The sequence below is a fragment of the Astatotilapia calliptera genome, chromosome 6 (genome assembly GCF_964374335.1).
Source record: "Astatotilapia calliptera chromosome 6, fAstCal68.1, whole genome shotgun sequence".
Classification (NCBI taxonomy): Eukaryota; Metazoa; Chordata; class Actinopteri; order Cichliformes; family Cichlidae; genus Astatotilapia; species Astatotilapia calliptera.
In genome coordinates, this window is record NC_137427.1 from 24,937,838 (window position 1) to 24,964,240 (window position 26,403).

At 42.9% G+C, this 26,403-nt stretch overlaps 1 protein-coding gene across 9 annotated transcripts in view; it reads right to left on the reverse strand.

Moving 5' to 3' along the window:
* Positions 1-26,403, reverse strand: part of bnc2 (basonuclin zinc finger protein 2) — a 163,257-nt gene that overhangs the window by 27,498 nt on the left and 109,356 nt on the right. For 8 of the 9 annotated variants that reach the window (XM_080302979.1, XM_026171259.2, XM_080302981.1 and 5 more), the window contains 2 exons: positions 12,241-12,343; positions 10,190-10,425 (listed from right to left, as the gene is read on the reverse strand). In XM_080302979.1, the coding sequence (XP_080159105.1) occupies positions 10,190-10,425; positions 12,241-12,343 (339 nt within the window). Of the gene's footprint in view, positions 1-10,189; positions 10,426-12,240; positions 12,344-20,875; positions 21,114-26,403 lie in introns of those variants that run through there. The other variant, XM_026171262.2, reaches the window with a different exon arrangement.

Here is a 26,403-nt window from a genome sequence, read left to right on the forward strand (position 1 = left end):
CTGCACAAGGGTGAGCTTCTGACGCTCAGCCAGAAACGGTGCCTGGAACTGTCTATTTTTAGCTCTCAAATCATACTGTGTTGGAAAAAAAGGCCACAATATGCTTTTTTCATATCCCATAAGATATCCTTGATACAAACATTTAAGTCTCGGAGGTCCTCAACCTTTACAGCAGTCTGCATAACAAATAGACAAAAGAGATTTTGCCTAACTCAAAAAGCAAACCAGACATTTCCTACCCTGTAGCTCAGGTGGCTGTAGCTCAGGTGGTAGAGCAGGTCATCTACTGATCGGAAGGTTGGTGGTTCGATTCCCGGCTTCCCCTAGTCTGCATGCCAAATATCCTTGGGCAAGATACTAACCCGAAATTGCTCTCCGATGCATTCATCGGAGTATGAACGTGTGTGAATGTCAGTTGTGCTTGTGCGAATGGGTGTGAATGGGTGAATGCACAAGTTGTGTAAAGCGCTTTGAGTGCTCAGAAGAGTGGAAAAGCGCTATATAAGAACCAGTCCATTTACCCTGTAACAGCTAAACCTGTAAAGTTAAAGCTATGGGAATTTCAGTGACATGCTCAGTGTTTAAGCTTAGGAATCCTGCAAATCAGTGGAATCTTGAGATATGCCTTTCCTGAGGGACACTGGGTGTGCAGCTCACAGTACTAAGGAGACTTGATCTAGGACTGATCCCTGGAACTTTACCACAGTAATTAGGTTTGTCAGCTTGGCAAAGTAGTAAAAACGCTTTGTACTGTGTCACCTCAACGGGCTGGATTTTTGTCAGGGATCAAGATGTAGAAAGCACACCCCATACCTAAGTAGGCCTTGCTGCTAGACAAAGGTGTGATTCAATCACTAATGCGAGGCACTGCTGCTGACAAAGTCATTGTCAAATTGTCAGACCCCTTTGGCACATTTTTCACCGTCTTGCTGTGATTATATTGTCGGCTGGTGGCAAAGATCTTGACAGCAACTCAAAGAGAAGATTAACACCTCCGTCTACCACTGTCTCCCATCACAAAGTTAGCAGTGGTTAGTGCTGCAGCACTGGTGAATGGCGGTGGGACACAAAACTGAGCTGCTCTACTCTGCAACTGGCCGTACATAAACACAAACATAACTGCACACACATGCACATAGCCACGCGACTGTGGTCTCCCAGTAATAGCTTTGTGCCTCTTGGGGCCTTGCACAGAGCGTTCCTGCTCTTATCTTTGTTTATGTAAAGGGCAGATCATCATGTCCAAGTGTGTGTGAGTGCCCGTGCACAAACTCTTGCAACATGCTTGTTTAAAGTGCACATTTAAGTAAGAATGTAAGTGTGTGTGTATGTGTACTGGGGGAAGGTGATAAGGCAGTGCCTGGCACCAAAGCATCACCTGGCACTGAGCCTTGGATCTTGAAGATGAGAGAGTAATATTGGTGGGTTTGAGAGTGCACACACTCACACACACACACACTCACACAGAGCAAAAGATTAAGCAGAAAAACACAGAGGAGCGCAAACCACAAGAACTCACTGGTGCCTACGCCTGAATAATGTTTTTGGGTTTTTTTGGGTGATCTGGCATGCGTGTGTCTGTGCTCACTGAGGTCAGTCACCTGTAGCAGTCTATTGATCCTCCCCCTTCTCAGAGCCCAGTTGTCTTTGTTGATTACAACCTTTACCTTCCAATGTGCACACTTTCAAGCCAGAGTTGTGGGAGCCAGTACCTTAGATGTGCATCTTTAACTAAAATATATATGTGTATATATATATATTAATTTTTTTTTTTTTTTTTAAATCCGGAACTAGAAAAGACTTAGCAATGCCACTGGTGAGCTGTGAGGGCCAGGAACTGATGTATCATCGTGATTAAAACCAGTATTTTTGGTGACCGTGTATCATATCCTGTCTGTGTCTGCAGCACTCAGCCCACAGAGAGCAGTGTGCCAGTGACAGCACAGCTCACTTGGTGGTCCCAGCACTCAGCCACTTACCCATTTAATAAGACAGACTTTAAGAGGACTGAGCCAAGCATATTCACAGTGCTGCAAGAGATTTTAATTTTTTTTCCCTCACTTTTTACAAGAGTAGTTTTGTAGGCAGCCCAGGGGCTGGCATTCACCAAGGCTGCGTGTGTGTGTGTCTCTCGCTCTCTGTTAGGTATACATTTATTAGCCATTTATTACTATTATTAGTCGCCTTTTCTCTCTCTCTCACTCGCCTTCACCTTAGTGAAATTCTAATAAACAATCAGGGTAGCACCATGCTGAGATGCTTTGTAATGGGCTCCTAATTAGGGACTCCAAACACAGAGAGCAGCTGCTTCACGCCTCGTTTTCTGCACTCATCTGCGCAAAACTGGATGAATTGATTCCATTTGCTCGCCACTTAATGCGCTGATTGTTTATTGGCATTGCTGGGAATAAAAAAAAAAAAATAAACAGAAAAAATGTCTTTAAGCTTCAAATGCATGCTAATATCAATCACCATTAACAACAAAAAGCAAACAAACGGATTGACCTATGATGGAATTCGACTTTAAAGTTTCTTCCTTAAAAGTGAAGTGCACAGATTTGCCCTCACACTGAAGCATCACTCTAGCCCCAACCCCTCCTTCCCCTACCCTTCCTCAAACCCTTTGTCCACTTCTCCTCTCCTGTCTCATGTGAAGTGAAGCCAGACCAATTGGTGCTGGAGAGGCAGTGTCTTTCTTTAGACCAGTAGCAGAGGGAGGAAGAGAGAATGAGGATGTGGGGTGGGCACGGGAGTCATCGCCTTCTCCTCACACCTGCATGACAGGTCATCCTGCTTAATAAAGGCACTCAGGCAAAACGCATCAGAGAGAAAGAGAGAAAGAGTGAAAGGATTAGGGCTTTACAATACGCTGGTGAGGTGCTGACCTACAAAAATGCACAAACCAGTCACTTAAGCCTAAACTCAAATGGGTCTGTTCTGTTTCAGCAAACCATCACACATTATTTTGTATTCGGCGGCAAACTTCCACAGGTGTCTCACCACTGGTGTCGGTTCACGATGGGGTCAGTTAACATTTTAACCAGTGCCGCACAACACAGCGGTACAGTGCAAGCTGTGTCCTCTCTGCCAATGACACCACAGCATCACGTAGAAAATACAGGAAGTCAAACACAGCTGGGGCCACTGGTGAAAAATGAAACGGTGATAGAAATGGTGCAAAGGACAACTACAGTACTCTCCAGTGTGTGGTTCACCGGCATGTGTGTGTGTGTGAGGTCCTCCGATGTGTGTGTCACACTCCTTTCCCTCCACCAGTCTGCCTAGCTCATTTCCTCCACAAGCCGCCTCCCCGCTACTTTATGAGTGAGAGCTTCTACATCTCTCACCTCAGGACACACTTCAGTGTCTAAATGTTTCCATTTGTGGGGGAAGTGACACACATTCACTCACACCGTGGGGCATTTACCCATAACTAACCATCTTGCATATAAAATGCAGGCAAATGAAAGTGATTGGTTAAAATTCTCACTCTCAGGGAAACCTGTATGATGTGAGTATTTGTGAACATTTCGGCCTCTAAAGGGACATTTCCACTTTGAGCTGCCATACGAACCGTCAGATAAATCATAGTTTCTCATCGTTTGAGAATTTACGTATTGTCCATTATTGCCGTGATTGTACTTCTTCTACTTCTGTCGGTGCTTTTTAGTCTGAAATCTCTATTTTTCTGTCCACAAAAGTCCCCAGTCAGTGCTTATTCTACACAAGTAATTTCCACAGCACTCCCTAAACAATTCAGTGTGACAATCAATGCAGGACTGGAATATCTCATGTGGATCGATACAGTGGGATGCTGCTAGACAAACCAGTGCTACACGGGATCAACACCTTCCCACACCGTCATTAGTGTCGCTGACCTTGAAGTAAAATTCAATTTCCCTCTGCAACAACAAGCCATCCCCAGCCCCCTGAAAAGCTACTTCAGAATTCAGAAGCCATTTCCTCCTTCCAATGCAGGCAAGACAGGATATTATAACTTATGAAAAGGATCTATGCAGCGAGGGATGCTGACAGAAAGAGGGGGGATTCTGTTTGAGGAGGTAATTATAACATGGGCTCCTTTGAAAAGTAAAGAGGACAGAGGCTGGCTGAGGTAAATAAAAATTCCTGATAACAGCCTGGTAGATCCCCAGTTTCAATTAGGGCGTATGGATGACTGTGGAAGTCTCTCCTGGGATGCTTCGGCTTCCAGCAAGGACCTATTGAGGGTAGTTTCCTGGGACATGGACACTGGGTAAAAAGAGAAAGGCAAATGCGCTGCGAGAGAACCAGAGATCCCATTACACTGATCAGTGTAGCGCATATCACATGAAACCGCCGAGGAGGAGGAACGATGTGTTCAGAGGGGATAAAGAGAAAGAGGGCGCCCATTAATATAGGCAGAATATTCCTTTTTTATTCTAATTATGACATGCGGGTGGAACTTAGGAGGGAAGAAGAAAAGCACCGGTGGCCCCTTTTCTCCACTTTGAGACAAGTGGACAGCGATAGCTACTTTTCTCAGAGAGAGGCTGAAAGTTCGTAGAAAGGAGGGTGTGTGTGTTAGAGTGGGGTCCATGGGAAGAGATGGAGCCAGGGAATCAAACCAGCGTCTCAGATAAAGCTGTAGCATTGGCTACTAGACTTTGAAGTCAGGCTGATCATGGGGATTTGAGAGGGATATACCTTGTGTGTATGTGTGTGTTTGTGCGTGTGTGTGCCTGTGAGTGTGGTTTGATAAAAACCCCAACTGGGATCCCATTGGAGCCCCTAGACCTGACCATGTATGCTAAGCATATCATTTTCCCTTGCAATGTTTGCCCTGCACAGCATGTTGCCTTCCCAATCAGATTCCTTTAGATCCATCTCCTCAGACATGCACACTCAAACACATGCATCACTCACATATTTGGACATTGAATATACCTGATTTATGAATTTGATTACAGACTGGATCACCCTGTTTTAGTTAAAATAATATTTTGAAGTCTACATATGGCCAACAAGCATGTAATTGATGCACTTAGGGATTTTTGTAATGTGGTGTAATTGCTTGAAAATGATGTCAGGTCAGTGAATGAGTCATGTCATGGCACAACTGAGGTCATGCTTACAGGTAACTCCTTTCTGTCATGACACACTGCAAAAATATCGAAAATATATCCCTAATATTCTGCCAAAACAAAGACATGAGCAGAAAATATTTTAAAATGCAAGTAATCCAACACGTTCAGTCAGCCAGACTACTGGTTAAAGACGACACACTACACGAAACACTAGAATATTCTTGTTTTTCTACCTTCACTGCATGACACAGTCAAATGGGCTTAAACTATGTAAAACCAAGCAGAAAAACTGGTTTCATATCATTATATATCATTTTTTTTCCTCTGAATTTGTGCAGCAGCTTGTGAGGCCTTGTTGAATCTATGGTAAAATTCAGACTACCTTCCAAATCCAATATAAGAGGAATTATTTCCCAAATTCCTGCATACAATGTAACCTGCTCATAACCTTTCTTCTCCAGCTTGAATTCATTTGAGGGCTCGGGCTAAGGATTCAAGAGTGAGGGACTGAGGATTTGGCATGGGCAGGTCTTGTATAAGGAGCTGGCTGCGAGCTCTTCAAGCTGTGAGAAAAGGGACAGTTTAAAGGTTTACAGATTCTGCAAACATTGCATAATTTTTCGATTGCATATTATCACATGGTGCGTGTCGGACTGGACGTTTCTTGTTGAAAAGTATTTTTCAACATGCAAAATTGGCTGTGTTATCAAATGGTGTGGTTTTAATGCCTTACTGATAATGCTGATCTACCTTTCTCTGGCTGATCCTCTTATCTGAAATCGCATCCTTTTATCTCTAGCTTACTAAGAGGTGAGTGATTGAGAATAAGAAGGAAGAAGACACCCTTAAGAGCCCTAGGGAGGACAAGTGTGTGTCTGTGTGTGTGTGCATACAAAGGGGGTAAGAATCACCTTGATTCAGTACACCGGCTGTCTTTGAAGTGTCTGGAGCCCAGTACGGCCAGCACAGAGCCAACCATAAGCCTTCCAGCAAAAATCGAGCCTGACCTCCCCACCAAATCATAACCATATGAACATAAGAATTTCCACCTTAGGAGAATGCTTTCTCCCCCGTCCATCTCCCAGGGTGAGGCATTAAGTTGTGATAACAGAAAACAGGTTCTGAGAGGGGGTGGGAGGGGGGCATTTGGAGGTGATGGAGGGTGGAGAGGAGGACAGGAGGACAGGAGGAAAATGGGGGTTACAAGTGTGCCGTATGGAGGAGAATGGAGAAGGGGATTGTGTCCAAAAAATGTTGTTGTGCACAGCCTGACTACCTAAAATGGAAGTTTCTCAGGCGAGGATCAAGAGATATGGTGACCTTCACAGTTGACAGAGTGAGAGACAGAAGACGGGAGGGGGAGTGGAGTGGGAGAAAGGCAAGAAAAAAAGGAGACAGAAATTTTGAAATGTGACTCTAACTCAGTAAATACCTTTCTAAACCACTATAGAGAAGCAGAGTGGTACCTTCACTGAGGCCTTAGGACCCACCTGCAACTGGAAATGGTTTCCTGCCTTACACAAACACTGTTGCACCCTAATCCATGTAATTACATCCCATATTCCACATGTGTAAGTACACATGTACAACATTACAGTTCTTTTTTTTTTTTTTGTTTTCTCCCAAAAATCTACACCTAACTTCGATGTGAAGACTCACAGGGGAAGCAACATATTTACCAAGTGAGTAATAATAATAATAATAATAACAATAGAAAAAAATCGAAGATGTTTTACAGCATAATTCACATTAAACACATCCTCGTGCATGGACGTCTGCCACTGAAACAAAGCCCCATGTTGGAGAGCTTTTCGGGTGGATGAGTGTGATTTTGTGGCTGTATGTGTGTGCGATAGTTTGAATAAGCATTCCTCTGAGTGTGCGTGCAATTAGGGTAAGGCTGTTTGTGTGTGTGTGTGTGTGTGTGTGTGTGTATAGAGTGTGTGCGGTTGTGTGGCGGTGGTGGTTGTTAGCGGTTCCATCTGGGTCTCCTGGAAGCTATGTGGAGTCAGGAAAACCACATCTCATAAAAGCGGAGGCAGCCCAATGTTCTACAAGGACAGAACATTACTGAAAATGTCGCTCAGGAAAACCCTGGGCTTCAGCCCACATGTTGGCTGCAAAGGCTCTATCTCTCTCTCTATTTCCACTCAGTCTTTCTCTCTCTCTTTACTTGTTTTTTTACTTGGTACGGGATAAGAAAGAAGAAGACAAAATAGACAGCAGGGAGTGTGGGAGACAGAGGCTGAGACAGAGAGAAGCCAGCGCTGATAGCAATTCCATCTGTCGGTATCGAACAGAGGAGTGAGCAGTGACAGGCTGCGGGATGGGGCGGCAGCGGCGGCGGTTGTCTTGGAGGGGTGGGGGCATCTGGTGCACATTGGCCGAGGGTCTGTCTGGAAGCAACCATGGGAGAGGAGGGAGGACGGAGGGAGAAAAGCACGAAGGCCTGAGCAGTGGACAAGGTAAAAGTCCTGCCAAGATGAAGGGCAAAAAAAAAAAAAAAGATCCTGGCAACCAATAAATGTGTCTGTGTTGTTCACATACTGCCTTGGATTGAACCTGAAATCAGGGGAATATGGGAGAAATCGCAGGGAAAGCAGCTTAAAGGGTAAAAAAACCCACCACAGGCACACGTGCATAACTATCAGCCATCACTCTCTGGTGGAAAACCTCTTAGCTCCAATTTTGATGATTCCACAGACATTTTAAGGTTATTCAATGTCAGCCTATAAAAAAAATAAAAGAAAGAAAGAAAGACAGAAACACCATTTGATAAGTTGCTGAGTTTTTATCATGGGTAAAATATAGAGTTTAAATGAACTGAATGCCTGAGACGTTAAGGTTTATTTATACAGTTAAGTTGAAATAAAACACTATTTATAATATTCCTTTACTGTAAAGTAAACGAGTCTGCCCTGCAGGGTAATCAAGTCTTGATTTGAGAGGCTGTAATCACGGTAGTTAACCCAAACGTTCTTATGCAGAAGCATCCACCGATGCTTCTGATATGAATGAACAACACATGAATGATTGCTGATGTTTATTTTTGTACATCAATGTATACTGTGCGTAAGGTATGTAGGTGTTTGGCTCGCTCGCTGTGATCATACTCAACCTACTGGGACAATCGTCAGTTCCTACTGGAAATAATAAAGGCAGAATAAGCAAGTTTAAATAAAAGCAGTCCACTGCTGACGACCTTCAAACACGCTGTAAAATGTGCGTTGACGAGAGGCTTCGTTACATCATACTAGTTCCGAAATCATGCACGCATCTTCTTGGTAATGGCAGTAATTTATATCATATCTTATTGAAATAAAAATTAATTCCGTTACTCCTGTGGCCTCAGCACCTTCGTTCAAATCCTACATCAGTACAAGCAACCCTTTGAAAGCCAGACTGCCAGGATTACGCTAAAGTAATTTATCATCGAATAATGTCCCCTGACACGAGTATAAAAAAAAGACAACTTATTATCTATCATCTGCAATAAAGTTCGTCTCATTTTTATCTCTCATTTAGTGCGATGCAGCGGTGGGAAACACGCCCCTGACATAAGGCGTCGCCCGGAGGCTCGGTGAAGATGATTGAATTTCATAGCTACTTACGGGCTAATAGGGCCGTACAATGACTACTTACTGTCCTTAAGTGACTGGCTGCTTCTCTGTGGCCGCGGCCCCTTTGAAGCCCTTCCGAGGAGATCTAGAGGATTTAGTCAGTAGCGTGACATGAGGCTGAGCAGTTGAGCAACAGTGATCCCACCAGCTGACTATTAGAACCAGCTGATAAAAACACAGAGGCTACAACTATGGGAAGCACCAGCGCTCCAGTGGTTGCTCAATGCAAGGCTTTCTCACACTGCAGACTTAACGCATTGAGTCAGGTTTCTCAGGGAAAACGTCGGGTTAGAACGATGAAAAGGCGCAAGGGGATTTTCAAGCTGACGCAGCCGCAAAAAACAAATCACTTAATTGCTGTTATTCAATGGAGCAAAAATCTCAAAAATCTAGTTGTTTTTTTTAGCTTCTCAAATGTGGCACTTTGATGCTTGTTTATATTATTTAATAGGGTCAATTCTCAATATAAATGAAAACTGACTTAATAATAACTAGTACAGGCGCTGGTGTTTATTTTGTATTAAATATGACAGTCAATAAACATGTTTTTTTAGTTTAAAAAAAATCAAAATCATTCTATTAGATTTAGTTTTATTTTATTATCATAATATTGCCAGGCTGTACGTCCTTCCTGTAACGTACAGATTGGGAGTATCGTAAGACTGCCAGATTGTTATTTTTTGCATGTGTATTTGTGTGTGTCCTAAAGAAACTAACTGAACTGGTGAGCTCGTTACACACAGAGGCTGTTTCCACATACAAACCACTTTGTCCTGATCATGCTGTTCCACTTACACTCTTGGAAGACCAAACCATATATGCATGTGCACACATACGCACACACAGACACACAGCTAACCACATGCACATGTTCACTTGCTCTTAACTAATTCATTCAGGAACACTTTGGTTTGGGTTTCAACACCAAAACCTCTGTACCTTTGATTGAGAAATGTGTCTGACTGCAATTATCTGGGAGGGGAGGGTGAAGGGAGGGATGGATAGAGAGAGGAAACGTGCTACAGCGGTTTTATAGCTTGATGGCGTGACATTTTTCTCTACATTTTATTTTCTTTTTCTTTTTGCCTCCCTAAAAAAATCCCTTCCATTTTTCCAGAAGAGGGGCATAGTGTTGACAGAGCAGGAAAAAGGGGGCACACTGAAGTAGAAGGTAACAGCAGGGAAAATGGGAAGAAAATGGATGGACAATGGGACTGAAGTGGCCGAGATTGTCAAAGCTGTGCTTTTGTTCACTAAAATTGAAAATAACTGCAATGTCAGGGGAAATCTTAGACAGATTTGGAACTGATGGTAATGATCACCACGGATGATAAGAGCCACTTTAAAAACATTATGGAAAATTGTAGGCAAATAGAAACCTTTTGCAAGGACAAATCGGTGTGTACGAGGAGAGTAAATACTAATATATAGTATCTGGACTTTACACTAAATCCATATGAATGCTTTGTGTGTGACACTATAGCATATAAGCCGGTCACTGACCTGCAGTATGTAGCCCCTGACGTAGTCTCGGAGGGTCCAGCCCAAGCCATGCAGGATGTGCAGCACCTCCTCCTGCTTGAGCACGGAGAAAAGGCGGTCGAGAAGGATCTTGAGCCTGACAGGTACCGCCTGGGTGCCGTACAGCATCAGGCTACTGATGTCAAACACTACATTGGACTGAACGATCTCCACCTGGGTCGGGTGGTAGAGATGCTGGGTGCTGAGCTTGTCCAGAGCTGCATGAGCGACCCGGCAGAGTAAGGGAGAAAGAAAAGAAAATGCACACACACACACACACATGCACACATGCACACACACACGCACACAGATACACACACACACACACACACACACACACACATGCACAGTTAATGACTATCAAGTTTCTCTCCCATCTCAAATCTTTCCTCTTAGGCTACTGCGTAGTCAGCACTAGCTGATAATAACATATCTATCAGATAAAAGCAGTGGCATTAACGCTATTATCAGCCATTTATTCCATTGAATCTATAATGTCTGGCTCTTTCACATTTACGCTGCCCTTGCACCTTTGTTTTTATTTGCCTCTTTTGTCTTGATGTGTCACCCCAGTTTCACCACGTTTTGCCTCTAACCTTAACACCTTTTGGCTCACTTATTATTATTCAGAAGCAACGGAGCCAAAGTTGCATGGTTACTGGGTGCATGTCATAGGGGTTAAAGGGTAACATAGGATTTCTTTCTACTGTGTTGGACATTTAAAGATGACAAGAAGCAGGAGGGACATAATTAAGTCAGTGGTTATCCTGTTTTGTTTTGTTTTTGCAAGACATATTCATAAATGTCTTGCAAATAAAATTTTGCATTGACTTTTTATGCTGTTTTTTCATATTAATGGAAGTATTACAAAAAAAAAGCAGACTATACGAATTGTTGGTATTACATAATTATAAATGATATGTCTACTGTTTACTAAAGAAAAACATGCTGAGGAGCCCTGCATCTACATGCAGCTACCAGCAAATTTCAGCAATAACCTGCGACAGCTTGTTGGTTGCACTCCCCTGAGGGGCAAAAATGGGGGCAAAAAGTTGCTCTCTGTCACAGCAGCTCGTAAAGGTTAACAGTCAGTGCAAGTTACAGTATAGGTTTGTCAATACCCCCACTGTTGCCGGCTCACTCACCTCTTCCTGCTCCCTGCCTGGGTGACACCTGGTGAACTCTTTATCTCTTCTCCTCTTTCTCAGTCCCTCTCTCTTTCCTAACCCCCCCTCCTTCTCCCACCCCTCTTTCCCCGCCTGTCTGGGTGACACCTGGTTGGGTCTCTCTCTGATCCCGGGACGTTTTTTTTTTTTTTCCTGCTGACGAGGGCTTTGCCTGACAACACAGCACAGCCAGACACGAACATAATAAAAAATGAAGAACTACTTGTCAGAGTCCCTGCCAATGCCGACATGAAATGAAAAGTGGGGGAGAGGAGAGATGGGTGCTTGACAGTTCAGAGGGAGAGATTAAAAAATAGTCAATGGGGTCCTGTGCGATCTGCTGAAGGGCCCATGGCCTGCGCTTCTGCGGACGCAAGCCAAACAGGTGTTTTCTTTTATCTTCACCCCCCCCACACCCTCCTTCTTCTCTTTGTACTTTCTTGCCTCCTCTCCCTTTTTCTTTTACCCGCTTGAAAAACTCATAAGGTGTGGTCTCTTGCTACTCTATCTCTCTTGCGGCTGTAGAGTTTTTCTTTCTTTTTTTTGATCTAAGATGCAAAAACAAGACTCTTTGAAAGCAAAAAAAAACAAACAAACAAAAAAATCAGAAGCAAACGAACTGCAAAGTTACTTTTACTGTGGAAAATTAGCAAAAATCTTTTGGATTTTAGTACAGTTTTAGTAAAGTTAACAGAACACAGATAATATTAGTTGTACTGTGATAATTTCTATATAGAGCCCAGCTATATAGAAACATAAAGTAGTTTTATGAAAACCCTAAAGGATGAATCTATTCATTATTTCAATAACTAATTTTGGTAGATACAACAACAACCTTAATGATTTATGGTCATGTGATTTTCTCACCATGAGCTACCCAGCCATGTTTGCACTGGTCACATGTTCGTAGGTGAATCTTCCCTGGCTGGAAACACTCACACGTGCAGTTCACCAGTGTGCAGCGAATGGCCTGTGGAAACACACAAGAAAAGAAGAAATCCAAATCAATTACAGTTTGGGTAAAAAGGAGAGATAATGGAGCAAGACTAACAGAGAGCAGCTTTCAGCTAACAGCCGTGAACTGAAAAAAAAAGAAAGAAGTTTAAGAAGACTGCTGCAGGTCAGCAAAAGCTCAAAGCTCATCACATACTGAACATAATGCTTTGACTGTTTCTTTAAAATGTGACAACAGCGAGATAAAGACCGGATCCTACATATCCAACTACTTTTTGATTCCATAGTGCGACTCCGCCTCTCCGTATACAGTAAGAATCCTGAGATCACGTGACCCAACAAAGGGCTTTGCTTCCTGAAAACATAGAAATGTAACGTGTTTTGACTGAGGCTCCATTACTCAACACTGGAGTTGCACTTAGTCTGACCCCAGAAAGCTTTTAGTAGGGAGAGGTTAAGTGTCCAGACTTGACAAGGCCGACTCAGTGCAGTGCAACACATCGTCTTCTGAGGCTTAACCTCCCCATAAAAAACAAAACAAAACAGACAAGACAATGTCCTGTTAGATTTTAAAGGTGTTCACTTGATCACATATATGAGTCTGATTGTTCAATATCGCAAAAATTGTATAAATGAATGCAACTTCATCACCCAGAAGAGTACAACAGCTGCAAGCTGTAAATGTCAGGCTGGCACGGGGAAGCAAGAAGGCAAGAAAATGAATTAGAAATAAGAATCTTTAATAGGAATTGTCAGCCTTGTGTTTATCAGACATTTTTTTTTACATTATCTATATGAAATGATGAATAAAGATCCTAACACCAACCTAAACTGCCTGAGGGGAATCAAAAGCTGTAGGAGGATCAGTGCAGCAAAATGTCTTATGGGAAGAAAACACTCATGACATCCAAAGTTTTCTTTGTTTTTAATCAAATATGTATTTTATTTTATTTTTTTACTTTAATGTAATGTTGGCTGCTGTGTGCAAGTTGATAGCTTCCTGCTCCATGAGGCAGTCACTGTTTATGCTGGTGATGCATAAAAAAAGTAATAATAATAATAATAATAATGATTAAGGGCTAAATAATCATTATGCGATAGTCTAATAGTTTTGAGATTTCATTGCGGTAAATGCATTACCTCGTTTAGTCTCTCAGACTCATTACCATCATCCATTGAACTGCAAGTGCAGATCAGAAATCTTCTCACTGCTTCACAAATTCTGCACATTTTATATTTACAGAGTTTACAAGTTAATATAAATAGAATAAAATATTTTACATTCAGTATGGCGGCGGGTCTGTGCCGAAATGCTGAGGATATTCTTCCTATGTGTTCTTTCTTTAAAATGATAAGAAGAAAAATCTGTAATTAAAAGTATTGCAAAGAAAATATGTCAGGTGTTCTTAATGCGGCACATTGGCTGGAAGGTACAAAGGGACTGCAGCGAGCTGCTGCGTATTTACTCTGATGGGGAATTTCAAATGATGCAGAAGCTTGTCAGATCAAAATGCAGACATACCTGTGGGTGTCTGTCAGAGACAAAAAAAAAAAAAAGAGGAAGACAATATAAAGCTAACTGCTAGTTCATAGACCAAACTTTACTTATCAGCACACTAAACTTTATGAATTTATTGTCTGCACTGAATATGTTATCTCATACTGTCTCAATGTAATTTTTACAAGGTAATGGTGGGACAGTTTTGTGGGTCGTAGGTTGGAGTCCATCTCTGTGCCACCAGCCTATATTTCACAATATCAGAAGCAATCAGCACTTTCAGATAGACAAGGATTAGAGGCGCAGATCGGCCTTTGCATCACACAGCTGAGGTCAGCGCACGAGCTGCAAAAGACAGAATTTTTCTGCTCTTTGCTTTGCAAGTAACATTCACCCCGTCTGCGGATTAGACCAATATCCTGCAATTCAAGATATAAAACTCGCCTCACTCACAATTAACTAAGGGACCATAAAATCTATCAGAATCCCCCCCCTTTGCTTGCCCTGAGGTGTTGTAAACCAGATTAGTTACTGGAGGTGTCAAAATGAACACGGGCTAATCCAAGATTAAACACAAAATTACACCACTTCTAACCATGTCACCTCACAGTTTGACACCAAATGAGACAGGAGACAGAGATTATTTGACTTCACACCATTTTTAAGCTCTCCAGGTGCAGGGATGGCAATCCTCGCAGTGTGCGAGGATTACACGCCGTGTGTCAGTCGGAGCAAAAGTTAAGCACTGAGCTGACGTTCTAATCCAGAGCAGTGCGCATTAAACGAGTTCAGTGTTCCTTTAGTCAAGGACACATACTAACCAGATGTAGGAGCTCATAAACATTCAGAGGTAGTTAGGGTCAAATGCGTGACCTTTCAGATAGACAGACAAAAAAGGAGAATTCTTCAGTGGTATGTTTTGAATAGTTTTCCATAAAATTCCTGATTTAATGTAACAACTTTGTAGCAACATCCATGCTCATGTAGCCACTTACAGCCCTTTTTTACTTCCTAATCAAATTTCCATGTTGCCAACATATAAGTTCCCTGCAGCCTAGATTACAAGACTACTCCCTTATTCACAAAGGGTCGACACAGTGCGTAGCACAGTTTGATCCACCTGTTTAAGTCAGATTCCCTTTCTGACGCAGCACCAAAAGGTTGGTGTCGTGTTAGGTGAAGGTGTAAATGACTACACTACTGAACCACCTACAGGCCTACAAGAAAAATATTGAAATTATTGTTATATTTCAGTGGAATATTTTTTCTTTAATACATTCTTATCTAGTTAAACTGATATCCTGTTCAACTAGTGTTGAACCAATGATTACAGTGAAATGTAAGAAAAGTGCTACTGAAGTGCTTTCTTAACAGTCAGACCCCCAATTATGTTCAGAGCTAAAAAGATTTGATCAGTGGAAACTCAATAAGCAACATCCTTGATGACTGATTGATGTTTTTTTAAGGTTCTGACTTTTCAAGTTTGAATTATTGCTTTACACTTTCCCGAGCATGCTTGACTATTTTATAGACATAGTCAAGCAGATCATTTTGTGGTCCTGTTATGTTGTACACACTTCATCTTAATTTTTGAGTACATTCTTTGGCTTAATTGCACTTCAGTTTATTCTGCTTTTGCCACAGAAGACTTTCCTGCATAAACTATGAAACTCTCCTCACAAAATCTAATTTAGAGCAGCCAAATTTAGCACGATGATGTCACACAGCACAGGCCTTTTTCTAATTACCTCTCTGCGCGGCACCGCTAACAGCAGAAGATGGAAACAAACAAATGGAAATATCAAATGCACCTCTGCTGTTTACGAGCTGGGGTCTGACAGCTGACAAGATACTTAAGGGGCGTCTAATACAGCAATTAGAGCGTGCCACTGTCTGCAGGGCTGCTGCTGTGACAAGGCGCCCTCTAATCACTGACTTATTACGCTGGCTAGCAGCACCTCTCATATCTGGCCCATTAAGCAGACAACAGCATTAAGAAGCATTAAAGCAGCAAGCCCCTCTCGACTGAGGAGGCACTGACGGGAGAAAAAGGAAGGGAGGGGACGCACAGTGCCTGTTATTTCTCTGTATTAATTTGTGCATTGTTACGCATTTAGTTTGGAACATGTAAGAGGAGTGAAACAGAAGAAATGTTTGTCATGTGACTGCATCAAAGCTGATTGCGCACAATGAGATAAAAGACTACAGAGTGAGAGGCAGCAGACGGATGTGTCAAGGATGGCCATCAAAAACAAGATCAAGATGTGAGTTGGCCTGTGCGTGTGGCTTGTCAGAGGAAATGAGAAAGACAAAATCATCAGACTTCTCTAAGATGCTCACGTACTTGCAACTCCGCTTCTGTGGCTCTGGATTGTATTTGACCGTGGTTTAACCTGTGTCTGGCCTGTGCTGGGTCAGGGACGAGCTTGGGCCCAGATCCCACCGCTACACTCGCACATATTTGTCACAGCAGGCCGGGGGAGGAGGCTGTGTTATCTGAGGCCCGGCCAGATACACAACATTAGTCACTGTGCTAGTGTCTCGCCAGGGTTTCCTCTTTGGCTCGCAACTAAAGACGACGATTGTGAGCAAAAGGACAGAGGAGTGTGCGTTGGGCTTCATAAATCACAAGAAAACTTAACAGCTAAACAGCAAGCCGAGGAAAATCCCGACAAGGCTTCAGCAATTAGACCCGAAACAACAGTCAACTCTCTCCCAGCTGTCACGTTACCACTGTGGTCAACAACTTAACCTAGATGCAATCAGAACGCATCATTTCCAGCCCCTATCTGGCTCAAGTGTGTGCGTCTCTCACTGCTGGGTTTTGTTTAGCTCGAGGCTTGATGTTTCATGGATGTTTTGCTTGGCTCACAGTCCCTGTCCCAGCCCAATTGTATAAACACTGACAGTTAGCAATGGCCAGCATCAGACTGGGGAGGACTCTCAATTAAAAGGCTGTTATTGGGACAGATGGACTGAAGAACTGCAGGAAAGGGGAGCTGCTGAACAAGATGGCTTCATCTTGGACTTTAGTTTAGATAATCAGTCCAACTCTAAACCAAGCAGCAGCATATGTAAAGGTCAACCAAGGTACTCATTTGGTGCTGTGAAACTAAAGAACTGACGGCGATCCTAAACTAATATCCGTTATAACTGTATTCCTAACTGTCATATTTGAAGGTTGACATTGTAACTATATGCTACCAAAAACACCACAAAAGCACCAGCTGCCTAGCCCGTTTCTGCCTCTCTATATCCTCTCTAGACTTCGTACGACGAAGCCAACACAGACAGCTGCTGGATGCTGGGCGGGTATTGTTCCTTCTACTTTAACTAAAACCTTTATCATGTTCAACACACAGCCACAGACCACATTTCTTGTTTGGTGAGTTAAGCAAAGCCGAGATTTAAATGAAAACCCCGTGCGTACTTGCACATCATGTGTGCATGTGTGTAAGTCTTTGCAGCAGCAGCTTGAGATTTAAATTTGTCTCTGCTTAGGGTCACTGTAAAACACTGGGAGCATCTTGTCCTCTCTTCCACCCACAAGATATTATCTCATCCATGAGTTAGCTGCTGAAATGCTGTCAATTTCCTGCCAGAAATGTGCAGCCAACATGTGTAGGAAAAGAGGCACGGCAGCTTTGCGTGTCATAAAACGGGCCCTGGATCCGTCAGATAGATCAGGACTTCACAATGTCCATATTGGAAACAGGTGACAAATAAAACACGGCGAATAAAGAAAGTCTTTGTAGTCAGACACAGCATGCCACAAAATACAGGGGAGCAAATGCCTCATGCCAGGGCTAATCTTTGCTTGTTTGATTTCATACATTGGATTTGGCTCGAAACAGAGCTTTCTTGCTTTACAAAGTGGTACAAAATAAACAACGATTAATCACTTGTGCACTAGCTTTAGTTTTCAAACACTTGCTCTAAACTGCAGTCCACAGAATAGAGACTGTTTTCCACAGAAATTCCCACAGTGTGAGGCTCGTCCTCCGTGTCAGCTCTCGTTTTGAGCCCACCGCCTGGCAGTCACAGAGCCAGAGGTCCCTGTCCTTTGTGCAGCTGTGCGTCTGGGCTTTGACACGGGGCAGAGGGACCAGAACTATGCTAATAGGAACCAAATGGGGCGTGAGTCCCCGGTGGATTACAGAAGGAGAGGAGAAGCATGTGTTTTCGTGTATTCATGTGGAGATCTGGGACCCCGCTCTTTTTTTCCTTTCCACCCCCCCCTCTTTCAGTCAAACAAATAGAGGCAGCCATGTCTGTTGTTTGCACGCACTCTCAGCTAATGACCTGACATATTTTTTATTGTCAATCAGTTGGTGTATCCCTAGCCTGATCAAATAAATACAAAAGGCTAATATGATGTTTGGATTTAGGCCTTTTTCAAAGGCGTCTTTTGTGACACACTGTAAACTTCTTAATCTGAAGTTCAAAAGGGCCAAGTCTGAAAATGAAGTTAGAACTGAAGTGAGCAAGGAAAAATAAACATCGAGTAAAGACTAGTGAACGTCCACTCCGAAATGTTTCGAATCAGATCGATGATGAAACCTTCGGTCCGACTTACTTGCATGATAAATAGCCGAGCGTGTACTTCTGGACAGTCGCACTTGTTTATAAAGTGGACGGATAAAGGACCCAGCTGGCTTTGATATTGTGAAACACAGAGGAAGAGGGAGCATAATATAGAAATACCGGATCAGAAACACAAGCCTGTGATCTCGCTCTGATATGCCATGCTCTCAGACAGTGCAACCTATAAAGATGGAGAAATGCACCACATGGTTAACACAGAACTACACTATCAGTTCAAATACCTAAGCATCAAGGGAACAGCGGTTTCTCCCATCTTTTGTGTAGACAGCAGGTCCATGCAGAGGCCCCCTAGTCCAGGCCGCTGGCCCCTCTCAGCTCTCCTCAAAGCAATTCCCCTGCCAGAGATCAAACCACCTGCCCAGTGACAGACCTTTGGGTCCACAGACACAAGGCCAGGTTCAAAGAAGAAGTGCAAGGGGAAGCAGGGATGGAGCGAGAGAAGGAATGGGAAGTGGGGAAAGAAAAAAAAGTGAGATAGCAAGGGAGCAGGGGGTGGTTTGGGGGGAAGAGGGGTTGTCAGGTAAGGTAGTTTGTAGGAAAGGTGGAGAAGGAAGGGAAAGCTAATGAGGGGAGGTAGGTAGGCTTAGAAAATGTTTTGCAAAAGATGCTAAAATTCCCAAAAGAGACAGCTGTTTGAGACTTTTTTTTTTCACCTCATGTGAATATCTGAAATACTGTATCAATGCTAATATTCAGGTCAAAAGCCAAAGAGGATAAAGCTGCAAACAGCAGCTGTTTCTTTAATACGACCCAAAGACATGTCAGCAGAGATATTACCTTTATATTATTGCAGACATATCTCTATAAATGTACAGAATTCCAGCATATACAGTATAAAAATTGAAAACATGTAGTTATGATGCTTATTTTCACTTTGAATAGCATTGCTATTATTCAACCACAAAACATCCAACCTTGTAGATGTGTTACATTTTAGTAGCAAATGACAGGATTTTATTAAAAATGTCAGCTTTAGTTTGATAAGATGTTTACTGGATGTTTATAACTTCTATTAGTATTAATTGAAAATAGCCAGTATCAGTTGCACTTCAGTAATTATTCCTTTTCAAACAAGCAGGAATAATATTATCTGAACTGCTACTTTTTTGGCAATAAAATAAAAAACCAAAAGCCAGTCGACACTTATTAGTCTTTCTGCTTTTCAAGCAACACACTTCCCCTATCACTAGCCATTGTGAGCACAGGAAAGGGAAGCAAATAAAGACGCCATTGTTGTCAATATATTCCACCGTCGCTGCGACCTTCAGCCTATCACAGGGAGGGACGAACGGCTGATAAGGACAACTCCCTGTCAGACTTGACACCTGCACTGGCTGGCCCACTGATTGCCCCTCGTCGAATGCAACTATCACAGCGAAGGCCTGCAATGCAACACTGCATTCCTGTCTGGAGACTTGAGCGAGTGATGTGGCCACACAGTGCGACCAGACGCACATTTGTGTGTGCGTGTGTGTTGTTGGGGGGATAAAAAAAGGAGAGAAAACGGCAAGGTGTAAAAGGAAAAGGAGGGTGAAAAAACAGGAAGAGTGGCGGAGAAGGTTAAGTTTGTAAAAATGGAGCAACAGAGGAAGAAATGACCAACAATGGTTGCTCTTTGTTTCTTCTATCAATCTCCCCCAAACACAAACAGAAAGTATTAGTCACATCCCAGACATATTGCTGACCCCTCTCCGTGAGGGGACATCTCCATGGTGATCACTGGTTGGTGTGGGCGACGGGACACACACGATGCGGGCCTGACCGCAGCGTGACGACAGGAGGCCAGCGCAGGAGAGACTATCGCCAAATTGACATTTAGTCATCACACTAGTGTAGAGGGTGGGACTCGCTACCTCCAGTCCTACCTCTCAAACTACACACATACAAGCGCCCACACATTCTCCCACATTCCCTCTCATGCAACCCTGTGTACACTCACACACTAACACACGCACCCGTGCAGTGAATTCCCCTACTCAAACTCGCTCCCAGCCAGCAAAATCTTGGAAGAGCTCCTAGGTTCCATCTTGCCAATAGCTCTTTATTTTCTTTGACCATTTTTAATGCAAAAAATCATGTACTAATTGTGTGTAAGCAATCTGCAAATTATGTATATGTTTTTGTCAACCGAACTGAACACTACTGTAGACACCATTGGCTGGTTTTCAAGACACACGACTGGGCAATAATATTTGTTTCTTTCCTCATAGTTTTGTTCAAACAGTGTGTCAGCAGCAGTGGTTTACTTGTAAACACCTGGGCCTGCACACTCAACAGCTGTGGAAATACAAACTATGTATAAGCTATGCTGAACAATGATAACGGCATTATTCTGATTATTCGCGAGGCGCTAAATCTAGAACGCCACCACCTAATAAAAAGGAAAAATCACTTCATGCTATTTACAGATTTGTGCTTTTTCTTTCTTTTCTTTTCTTTTTTTACCTCAGCCAGCATAGCCAGAAGACTGCTCCTGATTCAGTTTTGTAGCTCCCTTTTTAGAAACAACCCTCCAAGAAAAAGCTGAAACGTCCATGAGTACTTGCAGTGTCAAATGACACAGAGAAACGGGACACAAGACAGATACAGACAGTGAGGGGAGGGAGAGAGCATTTAACCAATAGTTACATCAGTGCAGTGACAGCAGTGTCACTCCCAAAGCCGCACGACGAGGAAGAGAACCAAGGAGTGTCTTTGCAACAGGACAGCGAAAGAGGGAGGGAGACGGCAGACCAAAGGAAAGTCCATCTGGGTGTTATCAGTCTTACAAAGTTCACAGATAGAGGGGCTGAAGTGGAGGCTAGACGCCGATGCAGAGTCACAGGTCACAAAGAAGACGGAGAGCTCAAACAGGTGGAAAAGGGAGGGAGGAAACAAGAAAGAAAGAAAGAGAGAGGAAGAGACTAATAATTGCACGAGAACAGCGAAGCCAAGCCACAGTGATTGCCATCCTACAATCGACCTGACCAAATTGCGCGTTCCCTCTCAGGACCCTCAAAGTCCGCTTCATTTGGCGAAAGCCGGAATCCGTATTTCTGCAATTATAAAGCTATTGACTAATTCGACATATGTTAGCGTGTCTTCCAGCCCTTGAGTGCTGGTGTGCCATTGAGTCATTAACTTTGACAAATTGTGACAGACTTTTTTATTGCCACCCAATCATGAGAAACAAGACTGTGGCAGAGGAGTTAATGAGCGGCGGGTTTCTCCTCTAAGCCTCCCCTCTCTGCCGCTGCCACCTTACGTTCGCTTTCCTCTCCTCTCAGAATTCCTGCACCCCCTTTCCCCAAATCCCCCTCGCCCCTCCATATTTATAATTTTACCACATCCTAACAATAACACGGCCGGTACTCAGCGCAAAACACGCGGGCCCTGGCCTAATGAATCTCATGCCTTTACTGCGGTAAAATGGCCAGTAAGTATTACCAGCTGCGACACTCTCGCTCTCTCCCTCCCTCATTCTCTCTCCCCTTGGCAGTGGCATTGAGCTTGGGAGAGCAGGGGTGATGGGGGGGAATTTGGTGGGCCGGTGGGGGGGGACCGTGCAGACACATCTGAGTGCAGCTGGACCAGGGAGAGAGAGAGAGTGAGAAGCTGGGGGAGAGGAGGATGAGGAAGAGGAGGATGAGGAAGAGGAGGAGAAGTGTGCGTGTCTTTGTGGTGGGGGGGGCACAAGTCTCCGTGTTTCCAGCTGCCTTTCTCAGGGGCTCGGTTTTCTCTCCCTCCTTTGGTTTTTCGCAAGGCCCTTCTGGTCCCAGCTTACTTGAAAAATCACAAACACACACGCGCATAGACACACACACACGCACACACACACACGCCCCAATCCACCTCCCCTCCATCCCTCACGTTCGGCCATCTTTGTTTGGACAGGGCTCAGGAGTTCCAGAAAAGCTCTCTCAGATGTGCTGAAGTAAGGGAAAAACAAAACAAACTGACCCTCACACACACGCGCACACACACTCTCAAAATTTATGTGAGCGCACAACAAGTACTTTACACTCACACATGATACCGTGTAACAGGAGAAGTTCACACACACACTGCCGCACACATGAACAATTTCACTTGTGAGAAGAGCCAAAATACCAGCTTCAACCAGAGAACAAATTTGCAAAGAGATGAAAAAAAATAGATCGGAATATATTTTACCTCATTGAGGTAGACAGTCTGAACCACTGAAGGCATGCATTCTTTTACACAGTGTGTGTGTGCGTGTCCATGTGCCCCTATCCAGGATCACATCACAAGGGCAGGGCTGAAGCAAACCTTGACATGTGTTACCTCTTTGTAATATTGACTTTGTTATAGCTATACGAGTGGGAGAGTCGAGCCAAGAGCCCAGGCCTTGCAGCAGTGGGGCCCTCCGAGTTCGCTAGAAAACAAACACCCGGACAAGCGTGAAAACCGAAAAACAAAGTATCCACAAAAGCAATTTTGTAAAAAACATATTCAAGTAAATTGTAAAACGCCCCTCACTCCTGCTTGTTGACTCTTTGCATTTTCTCTAAATTAAGAATATTATTTATCTGATCCTATTTCTGGAGCGTGTTGCTTACAGAGCCTTTTGGATTTGGCTACTGAGAGAGCTTTGGCCTGGCTTCGTGTCTGAACATGTGTACTGGACCAAGTGTAAAAGACAAAAATCCTCTTTAGCTATCGCCTCCACTCTCTTTATTATTTAACACCGAACTGCTTGTAGGCTTACGGAGACACACTGTAAAAAAACAATCTTTTTTCTTTTAAATCTGAAAATGAACATTTATCACAGCAACATCTACTCTGTATCTATTTTGTTTTTATTCTTGTGGAAACTAAAGCTGACGCCGTCTCACTTTAGATGACAAACACGAAAACAAGGTGAGAAAAAGTTACCAGAAAAGCACATATGCTGTTTTTTCTTTATTTGAATGCTGTGCAGAAATAAAAGATTGGTTATCATTTTTTTGCTCCTGCGAGTGTGAATCCCATCTTGTCTCTTTCCCCAGTGATGACTCTGCTTATACATTTGAATAATGAAGGCAAGTCATTTAAATATTCCCTCTGTATTAAAAAAAAATGATGTTTTTACACGATGCAGCAATATTAGCCATGTTAATTGGGCTCTTTGGACTTTCCCAATAGAAAGGCTAAATTAATTACTTATGTCGACAAAATGTCAGACACGGTGATCTAATAACTACAACTGTTTCCAGCGGCGTTGTATTCAGCGTGTGCCTTTTTTGTCTCGCCGTTATGTATTTGCGTGATTGTGAGCGAACTTCAAAAAACTCGAGACTCGAGTTCGTCTGCCTGAGTTAGGCCTAATGAACGAGATGGGAACAAAATGCTTTGACATCCTCTCCATGTTTCATGGATGGCTCTTGAGAGTCCTTCTCCAATATTCATCCCCTCTTCTCATACTAATCAGCCACTACGGTATTGACTGTTTGTGCTTGCAAAATGACTTGTGTTAGTGTGCGTGTGTGCATGTGTGTTTGTGCTATGGAAACACACCCACGTGCATTATTTTTATTTTCAAACATGCCAATCTGTGGTCTACTTTGTAATAAAACATGTAAGAGCCGGAGAAAGTGAATTATTTGCAGGACATTATGTGTTTGTGTGTGTGATGTGTTCATTAGTGTGTGTGCGCCACACACTGCAGGGGGCTTTGAAGTTAAGACTTCTTCTACTTCTTTTTTTTTTTTTAGCTTTCGGCTGTTTTTCAGTCTTGAAGAAGAACGGTATCAGCGCATTTTCCTCAAGTACGAATAAACATTAGACTTTAGGAAAGAAGGCGATGGGGAGACATTAAGAGCATCGGTGAATGTGAGATGATCAGATGGCGTGTGTGTGTGTGTGTATGTGTGTGTGTGTGTGTGTGTGTGTGTGTGTATACACGCACGTGCATTAGTTCACACAAGCGCACGTGCGAAAGCTAACAGAGAGGCCTGCTGATGCCATGTTTCAGACGACCCCTTGAAGTGGAAATGAGCTTCCTTGCTCTTATAACTAGTCCGTTCTCACAAAGTCAGCAAACTCCGCCACCCCTCCAAAGAAACGCAGACTCCTCCCCGCCCGCCCAGCCCTGTCGTCAGCTTTGCAGGGATGAATTCGGTGTCAGCCCTCAGAAACAGTCCCATCTTGCTAGATCTGCCTCGGGTAAAATCTCTAGCCGGCTTTTGTCCCAACTCATCTTGTTAATACTCTCAGTCGGAATAGAAAAATCAGTAGACACAGGAGGATTTGGCACAAGGTTTGCTTGTGAATCTGCCACATCTTTGTTTCCTTGCAATGTCTTACAACATATTTTAAGTACCATTGTCATGTCACATTTAAAATCAGTCAGGATTATCAACAACTATTAGTAATATCTAATAATCTTCCTTTCAAATATTTCATTTGTTTTAACTAAAATAAAAATGATCAGGAGTAAAACACATTTTAGATACACTAACCAGTAAATATTGTGATTTTTCAATTAATCAAATATAGTCAAGCATGATATTTTTGACAGGTTTTTTTAAACAAACCAGTTCAATCCTTTTTCTACACTCAATACATCATTTTAAAAGAAATCCCTAGCATCGATTTCATTTGTCCTAAAATATTTTCCTCTATTTCATTAAGTCTGTCTGCACGTGCACATTTTATCTCCATTTCTCTCATTATTACCGTGCCGTGTGTATTCGTGCAGCTGGTTTGCTGAGGATCCATGCTGGTGTTTGAACCTGTGCGAGCACCTAAGGGTCCATCCCCAACCGTCCTCGGAGCAGAGAGCGACAGCTGTACGGTGATGCCGTAGCGATAGGCATCATCGGCTTGCTAGAGACTAATTGGTCCACGGCGCTCCTCTGAGTGGCCTCGCTAATTAATTAGAAAGGCAGTGGAGCTGAAATTTTTAATCAGGACACCAGGCTCTCCAGCAAGCAGGAAAAAAAAGACACATCACCTCATCATTCCATGTAATCCACCTGACAGTGATCTCCCATGTTGTAATATGAAGGGTGTTGTGTGTTTAGGTATTCATGTAATCTGACCAGGGAATAAGAAATACATGTATTACGGGGGCTTGTTAAATCATTTTAATTCGGGGAGTTTCAGAAATGATGTGTCTCCTAATACAGTATGCATGACATGTATTTGGTTTGGACTCTGGAGAATGCCGTTAAGGTGGTCGTTTCCTCCTAGTGTTTTTGTTCCACGTGCACATATCATGACTTCTGCTTTTAAATCATGTAAAAGAGGCGTTTTCTTTATAAGAGAAAGAAAAATACAGATTATAAACTATGTATGTTACCACAAAAAAAGAAGCATGGGTGTGTGTTAAGAAGCTCTAGTTTCCAGAAACACGGATTGTTTTTTTGTTTCTTTTTGCTTTTCCAAATTCCCGTTACACTATAGAAGCAAAATATTATTTTTCCTTTCCCCCATCTGTACTTATCCAATTAAAAGCAGTCACTTAAACCAAAACCTTTCATCATAGAGAAGAAAACGGAAATCACAAGGTTGTTAAAAAAAAAAGAAAAAAAAAGAAAGTGGGGTTGTATTTCTCCAGAAAAGGGAAAGGATGAATCTAAGGAACTGTGATTTTTCATCACTCTGTCCCAAAACTGTGCACAGCCCACCACAATGAGTCGTTGTAAAGAGCTCGAGACTGGAGGGAATCAAGCAGATGACAAATTGGCACCCCTATTCGGAGTTGGAGTAAGATAATCACAGTGTGTGGACACTGAGCAGGAAATTACCATCAGTTTTACTGTGAGATCACAAACCTATTGTAATAAAAATAATACATTTAGGTGTCAATACACCCACACTGTAAAGAAAAAGGTATTTAGAAAAGGCAGGAAAGTTTTGGACACACACACACACGTACACAAATACCTTCACCTCAGGTAGTGACATTGAGTTCACGTGTGCCGCAATCTCTGTGACCGCCTTGGCTTTGCTCGGCACTAATCAACCAGCTCTTATCAGCCTGTTGCTTT